General features: G+C 39.5%; 1 protein-coding gene across 1 annotated transcript; it reads right to left on the bottom strand.

Annotated features, from left to right (window-relative positions):
- Positions 1–327: 327 nt before the first annotated feature.
- Positions 328–12,999, bottom strand: LOC134539610 (serine-rich adhesin for platelets-like). Its single transcript, XM_063381786.1, has 6 exons — positions 12,889–12,999; positions 9,431–11,203; positions 5,649–6,325; positions 5,120–5,351; positions 2,945–3,118; positions 328–491 (listed from the first exon to the last, which is right to left on the bottom strand). The coding sequence occupies exons 1-6, from the start codon at positions 12,986–12,988 to the stop codon at positions 328–330; spliced, it is 3,120 nt and encodes a 1,039-aa protein (XP_063237856.1). The 5' UTR covers positions 12,989–12,999.
- Positions 13,000–14,690: the final 1,691 nt, after the last annotated feature.

Genomic DNA, 14,690 nt, shown 5'->3' with positions numbered 1-14,690 from the left:
AACAGTTTTATTTCTTTGATCTGAAAGTCTAGCTTTATATATCAATTTTGAAATTTCTGGCACATTATTTTGCAGCGATTAAAATTAGTACCTATAAAATTGAAATTTTATGTATTTTATTAATGAAATTAACTACCTTTTTTTTTCAAAGTTTACTAAAAAAAAACATACAAAGGCATATTACAAACAGTTTTCATAAAAATATTGTACTCCTAATACAAATGTGTACTGTTGAAGTGAGACACAGATCGGACGTGCAGGCTATATGTACAATGACACGTGTTCTCAGCGCCTCGCAGCGTAGCTTCAGCCGGGGCCGGGGGCGGCTCAGACGTGGCTGGTCTCGTAGCTGCAGCGCCGCCTCCGCCGCCTCCAGAGGGCCAGCAGGGCCCCCGCCGCCCCCGCGGCCCCCACCACGGCCCCCGCGATGCCCCAGGCTCCCAGGCCGCCGCCCCCGCCGCCCCCGGCTGCTGCGGCGGCGCAGTCCACCTCTGCAACACGCGACACGTGTTCCTCCAGAGCCTCGCCCTCAGCTCATTTATAAACACAATATTTAAACAACTGTAAGGTCTCTTAAGGCTAGAGCTCTCGCACAATGTTGATTTTTTTTCTCGTTCGTTTAAGCACTATTTACAACATTTTAACTAGCTGCCTCCCTTGCATTTGTTGTTTCGCCACAAATATTTCCAATAGAAATTCACACATGCCAATACAATGGGTGTCAAATTACACACAAGTCTTCTTTATGATCGTGCCTTCTGACACCCAAATGCAAGAAAGGTATTTTAGAAATATCCCTTAAATGAAAGTAATGACGAAAGAACGAAAAAAATCGACAAGACATTTGAGACCAAAACTTAAAAGTGTGTTTAATCTTTGAATATCGAGCGTAATTTCCAGATCTCGGTGAACATATAGAACACGTAAAGATAAACATTTTTAATTTCCTCGACAACAGTAATATCCAAGAAGCAATATGATTACTCAGTTTTACTTATAAGTATTGGTTTCTACTAGGTTACATTGAAAAAAATAATATCTAGCATGTTTATAATTGGATATCTATTGTTGGTTGGCACGGAACTCAGTGGATGCTGTGGAACAAACCACTCAGCAAGAGACTCGCTGCGTCTTGAAGACACGAGGTCACTAGTCAGGGAGGGGAAGCTGAATTGTTGCCCATTGGAAGGGCAGCCCTTCAGGATTTTTCTGGCAATGGTTAGTTTAGGTTAGATTAGGTTAGGTTAGGTTAGGTCACTTTTCAAACTAACCACTGTCAGAAAAATCCTGAAGGGCTGCCCATCCAAGGGGCAACAATTCAGACAACCTTTCAAAAACACTACTGTCAGAAAAATCCTGATGGGCTGCCCTTCCAAGGGGCAGCATTTCAGTCGCCCCGTCAGGGATTGGGAACGGGGGGGGGGGGAAGGAGGCCATGACCTGGAGGGTTTCCAGCGCGGTTCGTTCCGAATGAAGAGTCCATCGTTCCACCGCCGTGTACGTCACCTGTCGGCCCGGAACATCTCCAGTCGCCAGTGAATACAAACAACAACCACTGTTTATGCCACGTCGCAATCGTGCTAGGTCTCGTGTTTGCCTGGCGAGAGTTGCTGTGCGACTAGTACAGAGAGCAAGGGCTCAGTCGGTGTTCGCGCTGTCGTGGGCGCATCTGTTTGGTCTCATCACTGGGTCGGTCTGTGCGTCGCTCGGTTTCCCGGAGATGTTGCTGTTCTTGTTGCAACTGTCTCGTCGTTGTCAGCCTACTGTGTTCGCCATTTTTACAACACTAGAGTCCTTCCACGGAATTATTCGTGTAGTCCAAGGCGCAAGGCCCGGGTTTATGAGCTACTCCAGAACACCAGAACGTAAGACGTCAGCAAACCACATTATGGAGTACCGGTTTATAAACCACGCAATTCACAATAGCGCAAGGCAAGTATTGTTCAAGTTTTGCTTTGCAGTGCCGACGGTCATCTTTGAATAGAAATGTTTTCCGAAAACTTTTAATACTAAAAGCATTAAAAAAATTAGTTTGAGGGCCGATAAGTAGTTGGGTTTCTGGATTAAGTTTTTAAACTGTATTTTCGGAAGAGTTAAAATTGTTAAAAGATATTTCGTCAGGAGTAATCTTCAGGCGTGAAACACCCGGGTGAGATTTTTGAAGGCGCCCAAGGGCCTTGCATTGCACCTTTACCACGTAATGTTACGGTTGTTTGTTCACCAACAATATGGCGCGCATCATTCAAAACAAACCACCGATGATTTCACAATTTTAATCGGATTGCACTGCAAACGACATGACACTTTTTTACCGACCATTAGGTAACAACAACAACAAAAGAACTGACTGTAGAAACACGTCACTTCCGGGCGCTAGGTGTACCACCTGTTAAATAGAAAATTCCTCAACTTTCAGGCAGGCTGGCCAACGTGACAGTTTTGTTCTTGTCTTTAAGCACTGCACTATTTACACTGAACAACGGTCACCGCTCAGGTCTTACAGAGGTGGTACGCGCGCTAGGAACTGGTACCTTTGAATATATATACTATATAGAAGTCGCCAGCCCAGGTTAAAATTTCTAATACGGTTTTGAGGTAGTTGTTGTTAATTCACCGTCCGCAATCGCCACCATCTCTAGGGCATCGACTTGTGGTGGTCCCTATCGGACAAGTGTCGAACTCTTCAAACACCCATTCCCCCTCCCGTTGAACGACCTTGAGCTGCAGTGAATGATGTGGTGGGGGGTGCGGGGGAATGACAGCGGGCGACAGTGCTGCGCTATAACGTGTAAATAACAACTAAGACGATACAGGTCGTTACGGCAGCGCACTTGCAGCGGTGAAGTTCCCAAGCTGCTCATCACACGCTTCTGAAAAACGTAGAGTAAATCCTATCCACTCGCGACTTCTATACAGTATATATGTATTCAAAGCTGGTACCCACCGCCGCCGGGCGCCGCCTGACCGGGCCCCAGCACGGCGAGCCGCAGCGAGGCCAGCCTGAAGACTGCCTCGCCGCAGGCTGCGATCACGTCTGTGCGGCTGCACGCCATCTCGCAGCGAGCCGGGGTCGCCAGCAGGCGCAGCTGGTCCGCCGAGCTCAGCTCCACACAGGCCTCTGCGACACTCACTCCTCTCACACTCCTCTCACATTCCTCTGGGGATCAGTCCAGTCCTTTAGATGGTCCGTACAGCGGACAACTTTTATTAATACAGTTTTTAGCACATGCTGATGTCGAAACAGATAGACACAACGATTAAACTTAAACAGGCACCTATCTTGGAAACGTAGCAACTGATTTTTCACAGAAAACATACTGTATAACGTCTTATAAATTGATGAACGCCGGCTGCACGCACGAAAAATTGTCACGTTCCGCCTGAGCCGAGCGTTTAAGAACCGGCCACAACCACCGTGCGAGAAATTCTTCCATAATATTAAACAGGTTATGGCGGGCTTTTTAACTAATTGTTCGTGATTGTATTTAAACAAATTATTTAAATTAAATTTGAAAAAAAAACTGCAATTAAGATTTGAAAATTAAAAAAAAAAGTATGCAATTTTTCATCAATGTTTTCTTATGACGTTATCACGTAAAATTATCGTCCGTAAACCGACTTTACAGACAATCCCCCCCTTTTTTAACACGCTGTTTGTCATGGGAAAAAAAAATTATATAATTCAGCTGATGTCGAACAGATAGACCCGACGATTAAATTAAACAGTTATCATGGAAACGTCGCAACTGTTTGTCGCAGAACACTTGCTGTGTTCGTCTGTGCTGTCGTCACGACGTCCAAGATACTGGTTTATTTTCATCATTGGGTCAATCTCTTCGACATCAGCTGAATTAAGGCTTGTTTTCTGTAGGTTTATTTCCCTTTTTTTTTGCATTCTAGAATTTTTCCCATGGCAATCAGTGCCAAATTGCAAATTGCAATGGCTTATGTCCAAAAAAATGTATTGAAAAAGGTTTGTAACACAATACGAAAAATAACTTAAGTCCGTACAACACATTGCACTGTTTATTTTCGCATATATAAAATACTAGTACCCAATTGGTTATATTTAGCTTGAGTTTTTTCTTAGCCTTCTTGCAATGACTTAATTTTTCTTTTTGAATTCTCACATATTTTACGAATTATGTGAAAACATATTTATGTGTTAATTCTAGTATTTGTGTTTGTTCATAAACCAGAGGTCCAATAGAGTTGAGAACACCTTATATTGCTTACCCTTAAATGTAGTAATTTTGCTGAAGAACATTTTTATTTCTGACTTAATTTAATTTTTGTTCTCTTATTGATCATTTTTCAGTGACTGCTATAATTATGTTATATGTTTCATTGACAGATACATTTAAGATTATAGTGTTCAATTTTGTTCATTTTTCTTAAGGATTATCAACTTCTCCTAGATAACCAATTGGACACTACAAAATTAAGATCATATTTTGGTACAATTTTTTGTTGTAAAAAGTAATTTTTACAAGTGTCAAGCTTTTGTGATCACCAGGGTTTTGTTATGATAGAGGACAAGTAGGTCTTTGTCAAATTCAGTATCTTAAACACGAATAACTACATATCTCATCTGATTGCAAGATTTATATTAAAGTTAATGTATGATGGTTATCAAAATATTTATGGATTTAAAATTTTGGTTTAGTCATTCAACATGGCACCCTACAGTGAATTTTCAATTACAGTTCTTTCTTCAAAGAAAATATTCAGTTTTAATAATGCCACTTAATTAATATTCGGTTTCCATACATGGATACTTTTAGTATAATTTCAACCAGAAAATTACTGATGTCTCATACGTGGGGTTATAAATGGTCTTATAGAAATTTATTAGACGCCGATACGTGCAGCATGACACAAAAAGTTACTATTTATTATAAAGGATTTATTTTATGCCACACGCATAGGGTTATATAATTTCATATAACGCATAGAAGTAAAAATCCAGAGCAACAAGAAGTACCTTAGACTAAGGATCCAGGAGGTACCTGAGTCTCAATCTCTCCAGTGTGTACCCAAGGAGTAAACGACTCCAGGAAGTACACAAAGCTCAAAGGCTCCAGGAGGTATCCAAGGCTCCAAGGCTCCAGGGAATTACCTGAGGCTCCAGGGAAGCGGGCAGAGTCCAGCAGGAGCCTGGCCCACAGGCGGCGGATGGAGAACTCCCCTCCAGAGACGTCCAGCACCACAGTCACGTTGTTGAGCAGCGGCTCCAGTCTGGAGTCCGGCGCCAGGCCTGGAGAGGTCCAAGTCATGGAGAGGTAGTCCTCCTGGGGGCCGCAACCACCCGTCACCGTGGCGTGATCGGGCACCTTCAACTCTCCCCGCGCCTGCGCACACACTCACGTTCCAGGCGAAACAACCTCAGAGACTAGCCTGATAGTCTTCCACAGAATAATAGCTACTACTTAAAGTAACGATGTTTTATAAAGCCATATAGCGAGAAACATTCAAAATTCATAGCAAAGACAAGCAAGAAACATTAACCAATATACAATATTATTTACAGAAATCATTAAAAATTTAAAAAAAAAATACATATACCCTTGATTTAAATTAAATACTACACTTATATTCACCAATAACTCACTAAGTAAACATAAATTCATAAAACCAAAGTACATTACCTTGCCCGAGTTCGTTGTATAGTTGAATGTAACGGTGATAGTAACACGAGCTCGCAGGCAAATGGAGGCAGGAGCTGTTACAGTGTATTCAGGCGCCAGGGTAACAGTGTTCACAGAACTTGTGCTGACGACGGCAGAGGAAGAGTCATGTGTGACTGTCGACGTGGACATTGATGTTGAAGTATCTGAATGTAATACGGTAGTAAATGTAGAAGATGGATATGTAGACTCGTGGGTTGTGGAATGTTTGGTACTTACACTACTGCTGGTAGAAGAAGTATGATTGATTGATGTTGCAGGTTCGGTAGATGAGTCATGTGTAGTAGAATGTGACGAAATAGCTGTTGAATTAGTTTGATGTAATTTAGTGGTAAGAGTGGAAGATGGAGATGGAGATGCTATTGATGTTGAATGTTTGGTACTTTCACTACTGCTGGTAGATGAAGTATGACTGATTGATGTTACAGGTTCGGTAAAGGAGTGATGTGTAGTAGAATGTGAAGAAATAGCTGTTGAATTAGTTGGATTTAATTTAGTGGTAAGAGTGGAAGATGGAGATGGAGATGCTATTGATGTAGAATGTTTGGTACTTTCACTACTGCTGGTAGAAGAAGTATGACTGATTGATGTTGCAGGTTCGGTAGAGGAGTCATGTGTAGTATAATGTGATGAAATAGCTGTTGAATTAGTTGGATGTAATTTAGTGGTAAGAGTGGAAGATGGAGATGGAGATGCTATTGATGTTGAATGTTTGGTACTTTCACTACTGCTGGTAGAAGAAGTATGACTGATTGATGTTGCAGGTTCGGTAGAGGAGTGATGTGTAGTAGAATGTGAAGAAATAGCTGTTGAATTAGTTGGATTTAATTTAGTGGTAAGAGTGGAAGATGGAGATGGAAATGCTATTGATGTAGAATGTTTGGTACTTTCACTACTGCTGGTAGAAATAGTATGACTGATTGATGTTGCAGGTTTGGTAGAGGAGTAATGTGTAGTATAATGTGATGAAATAGCTGTTGAATTAGTTGGATGTAATTTAGTGGTAAGAGTGGAAGATGGAGATGGAGATGCCATTGATGTAGAATGTTTGGTACTTTCACTACTGCTGGTAGAATTAGTATGACTGATTGATGTTGCAGGTTCGGTAGATGAGTCATGTGTAGTAGAATGTGACGAAATAGCTGTTGAATTAGTTTGATGTAATTTAGTGGTAAGAGTGGAAGATGGAGATGGAGATGCTATTGATGTTGAATGTTTGGTACTTTCACTACTGCTGGTAGATGAAGTATGACTGATTGATGTTGCAGGTTCGGTAAAGGAGTGATGTGTAGTAGAATGTGAAGAAATAGCTGTTGAATTAGTTGGATTTAATTTAGTGGTAAGAGTGGAAGATGGAGATGGAGATGCTATTGATGTAGAATGTTTGGTACTTTCACTACTGCTGGTAGAAATAGTATGACTGATTGATGTTGCAGGTTTGGTAGAGGAGTGATGTGTAGTATAATGTGATGAAATAGCTGTTGAATTAGTTGGATGTAATTTAGTGGTAAGAGTGGAAGATGGAGATGGAGATGCCATTGATGTAGAATGTTTGGTACTTTCACTACTGCTGGTAGAATTAGTATGACTGATTGATGTTGCAGGTTCGGTAGATGAGTCATGTGTAGTAGAATGTGACGAAATAGCTGTTGAATTAGTTTGATGTAATTTAGTGGTAAGAGTGGAAGATGGAGATGGAGATGCTATTGATGTTGAATGTTTGGTACTTTCACTACTGCTGGTAGATGAAGTATGACTGATTGATGTTGCAGGTTCGGTAAAGGAGTGATGTGTAGTAGAATGTGAAGAAATAGCTGTTGAATTAGTTGGATTTAATTTAGTGGTAAGAGTGGAAGATGGAGATGGAGATGCTATTGATGTAGAATGTTTGGTACTTTCACTACTGCTGGTAGAAGAAGTATGACTGATTGATGTTGCAGGTTTGGTAGAGGAGTGATGTGTAGTATAATGTGATGAAATAGCTGTTGAATTAGTTGGATGTAATTTAGTGGTAAGAGTGGAAGATGGAGATGGAGATGCCATTGATGTAGAATGTTTGGTACTTTCACTACTGCTGGTAGAATTAGTATGACTGATTGATGTTGCAGGTTCGGTAGATGAGTCATGTGTAGTAGAATGTGACGAAATAGCTGTTGAATTAGTTTGATGTAATTTAGTGGTAAGAGTGGAAGATGGAGATGGAGATGCTATTGATGTAGAATGTTTGGTACTTTCACTACTGCTGGTAGAAGAAGTATGACTGATTGATGTTGCAGGTTCGGTAGAGGAGTCATGTGTAGTAGAATGTGATGAAATAGCTGTTGAATTAGTTGGATGTAATTTAGTGGTAAGAGTGGAAGATGGAGATGGAGATGCTATTGATGTTGAATGTTTGGTACTTTCACTACTGCTGGTAGATGAAGTATGACTGATTGATGTTACAGGTTCGGTAAAGGAGTGATGTGTAGTAGAATGTGAAGAAATAGCTGTTGAATTAGTTGGATTTAATTTAGTGGTAAGAGTGGAAGATGGAGATGGAGATGCTATTGATGTAGAATGTTTGGTACTTTCACTACTGCTGGTAGAAGAAGTATGACTGATTGATGTTGCAGGTTCGGTAGAGGAGTCATGTGTAGTAGAATGTGATGAAATAGCTGTTGAATTAGTTGGATGTAATTTAGTGGTAAGAGTGGAAGATGGAGATGGAGATGCTATTGATGTTGAATGTTTGGTACTTTCACTACTGCTGGTAGAAGAAGTATGACTGATTGATGTTGCAGGTTCGGTAGAGGAGTGATGTGTAGTAGAATGTGAAGAAATAGCTGTTGAATTAGTTGGATTTAATTTAGTGGTAAGAGTGGAAGATGGAGATGGAAATGCTATTGATGTAGAATGTTTGGTACTTTCACTACTGCTGGTAGAAATAGTATGACTGATTGATGTTGCAGGTTTGGTAGAGGAGTGATGTGTAGTATAATGTGATGAAATAGCTGTTGAATTAGTTGGATGTAATTTAGTGGTAAGAGTGGAAGATGGAGATGGAGATGCCATTGATGTAGAATGTTTGGTACTTTCACTACTGCTGGTAGAATTAGTATGACTGATTGATGTTGCAGGTTCGGTAGATGAGTCATGTGTAGTAGAATGTGACGAAATAGCTGTTGAATTAGTTTGATGTAATTTAGTGGTAAGAGTGGAAGATGGAGATGGAGATGCTATTGATGTTGAATGTTTGGTACTTTCACTACTGCTGGTAGATGAAGTATGACTGATTGATGTTGCAGGTTCGGTAAAGGAGTGATGTGTAGTAGAATGTGAAGAAATAGCTGTTGAATTAGTTGGATTTAATTTAGTGGTAAGAGTGGAAGATGGAGATGGAGATGCTATTGATGTAGAATGTTTGGTACTTTCACTACTGCTGGTAGAAATAGTATGACTGATTGATGTTGCAGGTTTGGTAGAGGAGTGATGTGTAGTATAATGTGATGAAATAGCTGTTGAATTAGTTGGATGTAATTTAGTGGTAAGAGTGGAAGATGGAGATGGAGATGCCATTGATGTAGAATGTTTGGTACTTTCACTACTGCTGGTAGAATTAGTATGACTGATTGATGTTGCAGGTTCGGTAGATGAGTCATGTGTAGTAGAATGTGACGAAATAGCTGTTGAATTAGTTTGATGTAATTTAGTGGTAAGAGTGGAAGATGGAGATGGAGATGCTATTGATGTTGAATGTTTGGTACTTTCACTACTGCTGGTAGATGAAGTATGACTGATTGATGTTGCAGGTTCGGTAAAGGAGTGATGTGTAGTAGAATGTGAAGAAATAGCTGTTGAATTAGTTGGATTTAATTTAGTGGTAAGAGTGGAAGATGGAGATGGAGATGCTATTGATGTAGAATGTTTGGTACTTTCACTACTGCTGGTAGAAGAAGTATGACTGATTGATGTTGCAGGTTTGGTAGAGGAGTGATGTGTAGTATAATGTGATGAAATAGCTGTTGAATTAGTTGGATGTAATTTAGTGGTAAGAGTGGAAGATGGAGATGGAGATGCCATTGATGTAGAATGTTTGGTACTTTCACTACTGCTGGTAGAATTAGTATGACTGATTGATGTTGCAGGTTCGGTAGATGAGTCATGTGTAGTAGAATGTGACGAAATAGCTGTTGAATTAGTTTGATGTAATTTAGTGGTAAGAGTGGAAGATGGAGATGGAGATGCTATTGATGTTGAATGTTTGGTACTTTCACTACTGCTGGTAGATGAAGTATGACTGATTGATGTTGCAGGTTCGGTAAAGGAGTGATGTGTAGTAGAATGTGAAGAAATAGCTGTTGAATTAGTTGGATTTAATTTAGTGGTAAGAGTGGAAGATGGAGATGGAGATGCTATTGATGTAGAATGTTTGGTACTTTCACTACTGCTGGTAGAAGAAGTATGACTGATTGATGTTGCAGGTTCGGTAGAGGAGTCATGTGTAGTAGAATGTGATGAAATAGCTGTTGAATTAGTTGGATGTAATTTAGTGGTAAGAGTGGAAGATGGAGATGGAGATGCTATTGATGTTGAATGTTTGGTACTTTCACTACTGCTGGTAGAAGAAGTATGACTGATTGATGTTGCAGGTTCGGTAGAGGAGTGATGTGTAGTAGAATGTGAAGAAATAGCTGTTGAATTAGTTGGATTTAATTTAGTGGTAAGAGTGGAAGATGGAGATGGAAATGCTATTGATGTAGAATGTTTGGTACTTTCACTACTGCTGGTAGAAATAGTATGACTGATTGATGTTGCAGGTTCGGTAGAGGAGTGATGTGTAGTAGAATGTGTTGAAATAGCTGTTGAATTAGTTGGATGTAATTTAGTTGTAAGAGTAAAAGATGGAGATGTAGATTCACTTGAAGTAGAATGTTTGGTACTAACACTACTGCTAGTAGAAGTAGACTGACCGGAAGATGCTGCAGGTTCGGTAGAGGAGTGATGTGTAGTAGAATGTGTTGAAATAGCTGTTGAATTAGTTATATGTAATTTAGTGGTAAGAGTAGAAGATGGAGATGTTGATCCACTTGATGTAGAATGTTTGGTACTAACACTACTGCTAGTAGAAGTAGACTGACCGGAAGATGCTGCAGGTTCGGTAGAGGAGTGATGTGTAGTAGTATGTGTTGAATTAGCTGTTGAATATGTTGGATGTAATACAGTGGTGAGTATAGATGTTGGAGATGTAGAAGCATGGGTTGTTAAATGTTGGGTACTTACACTAATGCTAGTATAAATCGAAGATGAGAGTGGATGTTGCGGGTCAATGTTCAGATTTTCCGTTGGCATTCTGTATAAATATTTTTTAATGTAATTGTTTTTAAAAAAATATGTTTCAGTTGTGCCTTTTTGATTTTTTTTAGTTTCGGTGTTGTTTTGAATAATATGCATTGCTTTTTGTTTGAAATCATCGAATTTTCCCAGTTTTCTTCTATCTTCATCAATTTCAATGATGTTTCTTTGCCTTTCTTCTGTTTCTGTAAAAATTCAAATTTAAAATCAATATTTAATAAAAATAAAACAATGTATGAATACATATAATTTTTGTTTTAATGTTGTGATACATCTATTAATGTAATTTTGTTGGAAGAAAAATATTTAAATTATATTTCTTTATTAAAACTCATGTTGATATAATATTAATGAGGGGCGTACACAGGTTATTATAGATTGGGTGGAAACCCAAAAATTACTAATAAAATCTATCATTTCCACAAAAGAAAATAGAAATGATTGAAAGCAAACAGTGGACAAAGATGTCCTCCCCTCTTCCCCATGAATGATATTCTGCGTACGCTCCTGATAGTTATATCGTTAATTTAACTGCACTATTAAAACTACGCACACTGATACTGTTGAATTTTTGTGATCGGTGAACTGTAACTGTGTTATGTGTCATCACTAGAGACAAAATTTCATGGTTTTATTTTCAGGTCAATTTCGTTTTTAAAATAGGAGATTTTATTATTTATATTTATTATGAAATTTTTTTATATAAAGATATATTACTGAAGAAATCTGGTATTTAAATGTTTCATTTCTGCAAAACACTTTTTAATATAACGATTCGTAATAAGCTTTTCGGAACAAATTAAATAAAACTGTTAAGTATTTCTGTGTTTCAAAAATTGTTCTTAGGTCACTGTGTAATAATTAGCTGTTAATAACAGTGAAGAAATTAAAAAATGTAATTTTCATTAGTCTTTTTTTATTACATTGTGGTACAAACGTCATGCTAAATAAATTACTTTGTTTGTATTTAATAATTATAATATTGTTAATTTTTGATTAGTATTAATTTAAACTTTAGATGAGTTGCGTGATCTTGATTGCACTCCGGTGCTTCCTGGAGTATTGACGTGGTATATTTACTGTATTATCTTTGAAAGATTTGTGCAATGGGAGTGCATGACTTGATGTAAGCTTTGGACATACGCCATTGCTAAGCACATGTATGTCTGTAGAAGAAAACTACAAAAAAATCCAAAAGATAAAAACAAAAATTAAGCAAAAAATTGCTGTTGTCAACAGGATATAAACACACATAATATTCCATAACAGGAATATGGTCAACAAACAAAGAAAAACAAAGAAAATTGGACTAACAGAACCAAAAAAAAAAACACAAATGATGACAGCACAAAAATATTGAACCCAAAAAAATTCAGCACAACAGTTGAAACGGGACAAAAAAAAAAACGAAAAAACGCAAAGACGAAACAAACACAATAGTTTTCCAAAACAGAAGAGAACGAAAAATCCCCCACAAATGATGACAGCACAAAAAAAAAAAAAAAATTCAGCACAACAGTTGAAACGAGACAAAAACACGACAAAACGGGAAAGACGAAACAAACACAATAGTTTTCCAAAACAGAAAAAAGCGACGTTTCGCGAACTGCTATCTGCTCCCGTCCTCAGGCAGAGACGCACGTGGTACGAAAACACAGGTCCGACTTAACCATATTCCTGTTATGGAATATTACGTGGTGTTTATATCCTGTTGACAACAGCAATTTTTTTTTGCTTAATTTGTGTTTTTGTCTTTCTGGGTTTGTTTGTAGTTTTCTTCTACAGAAATGCATGTGCTTAGCAATGGCGTATGTCCAAAAGCTGACATCAAATGTATTGACGGTGTTATGTTGGTGTTGTCGCATCACACCTGAGCGCGCGCTGTCTGCCCGGGCTGACCCCGTGTACTCGGAGCCTGTGACGAGCAGCGCCGCCGCCAGCAGCAGCACTGTCGCCGCCGAGACCCGCATGGCGCCAGTCGCTCCTCCTGCTGGGTACCAGTGCCCAATATCACATGTCGCAGGCTCTCACGGCCATTGTCTGAAGTAGCTCGGCTTCTGGGTTGTAGCCGCGTCCACGGCGGATAATTCACCGACGTCCCCGGTCGAACATTACAGTCGCCAATCATCAGGGAGCAGTTTACCTACTGTACATACAGTTACAGTAGGTAACTGCTCCCTGATTGTGGCGACTGCAATGTCCGACCAGAAACGTCGGTGAATTATTCGCCAAGTACGCGGATACAACCCTGAAGCCGAGCTACTTCATCACATATCATAAATGCATGCATCATAACTTTCAAACACATTAACCGATTTTTCATAATTATTACGATTTATAAAATGTTTATTGACGTCGCGAATCGATTTGAAACTTTGCAAGTGTGTGCAATCCGGATGACAGTACAATAAGTTGGTGCCATCGAACTGATCTGATGATGGAGCCAGTAGGTGGATAGTGGAAGTCTGCAGTGGCTACCAGTAAACTCCTCGAGTTTGGGCTCGTTTCTTTAGTTTTAACGAGTAACATACACTACACTTGGTGGCGAGAGTCATCCGGATCACACACGCTTGCAAAGTTTCAAATATTTATGACAGTTAGAAGTAGGTTAAAATCTACTTCAAGATTTGTTTATACAGTTCGTTTTGTTACGTTGCTAGTCGTGTGTCTCGGTTTTCGTTCCGCATTCACCCCTCAAAACCCGACTAACGTGGGTTTTTTTTTTTTAATTTTTTAAACTAAATTCCTTCCACAAAATTATCTGTGTTGTCCAAGCATGTAACGTTTTACATTAGCTAATATCGGTTTTGATTTCGGCGTGACTCTGTATTCAAATTTGTTGTCCAATCCCGAGATGCTTCCATGGCAACCAGCGCCGAACAGTGACAGCTGTGTCCATGTGTTGAATCAACCCTCCCCCCTCCAAGATCCGTCCAAGGAAAGTGACGCACACCGAACGGCAGTGGGAGGAGAGACGCCATTGTTTAAGTTAGAGAGTCTAGCTTTTTGAAGTGTTTATTTTATGAGTGGACGTTATATTTTCCATACGTTGTGATTGTCTAGTTTGCCTGTGATTTACTTCGCTGAACAGACAATTTAAATTATTTTCGGAATGTTTATATATAGTCTACAAGAATGTTGACACAAGGAGATCCACTCGGTGCTTCGAAGGACTTTAAGGTACTTGTGCTTGTGCTTACCCAGATGTGCAGCTAGACGGAGGAGAGCACACCTCAGACGCGGCTGGGCCAAGTTACACTGGCTGTGTCCTCTGCTCAGGGAACAGCAGTGCTCACCAGGAGTGCTCAGCTCCAACTGTCACGTATTGTCTTGTCTCGAAGCCACCGAGAGTTTTGTAATCTTGCTCTTCATTACTGAGATTCCGACAGGTCAGTGGAAGATCCTTCACTCTATATCGTCAGGTATCAAGCAAATACATTCAATCATACAAACAACAAGGCTTCATTATCTCTTTCATCCCGTGATAACAAACCGTTTAGAATGCGATAATCTACTTAAGATAACGAATTGCGAGAGTTAAAAGTGCTTAGTTAATTTTTTTATTATTATTTTACCTTCTACTTTTTCCTGCTATTGAAAACAGCTTGAACGTAGGTTTCCATTAGATAACTGGATTTCGTGACACGCAGCAAGTATGACTTCATACGTGCC

Source organism: Bacillus rossius, chromosome 15, assembly GCF_032445375.1.
Source record: "Bacillus rossius redtenbacheri isolate Brsri chromosome 15, Brsri_v3, whole genome shotgun sequence".
NCBI lineage: Eukaryota > Metazoa > Arthropoda > Insecta > Phasmatodea > Bacillidae > Bacillus > Bacillus rossius.
The sequence above is the reverse complement of the archived record's forward strand: the minus strand, read 5'-3'. Positions and strand labels throughout refer to the sequence as shown.

Excerpts from the sequence above, each read along its gene's own strand:
- LOC134539610 (XM_063381786.1), bottom strand. The coding sequence starts at position 12,988 with ATGCGGGTCTCGGCGGCGACAGTGCTGCTGCTGGCGGCGGCGCTGCTC. Across the intron at positions 5,352-5,648 it reads ATACAACGAACTCGGGCAAG|GCGCGGGGAGAGTTGAAGGT; the intron begins GTAATGTACTTT and ends GTGTGTGCGCAG. Across the intron at positions 492-2,944 it reads TCAGGCGGCGCCCGGCGGCG|AGGTGGACTGCGCCGCCGCA; the intron begins GTGGGTACCAGC and ends CGCGTGTTGCAG.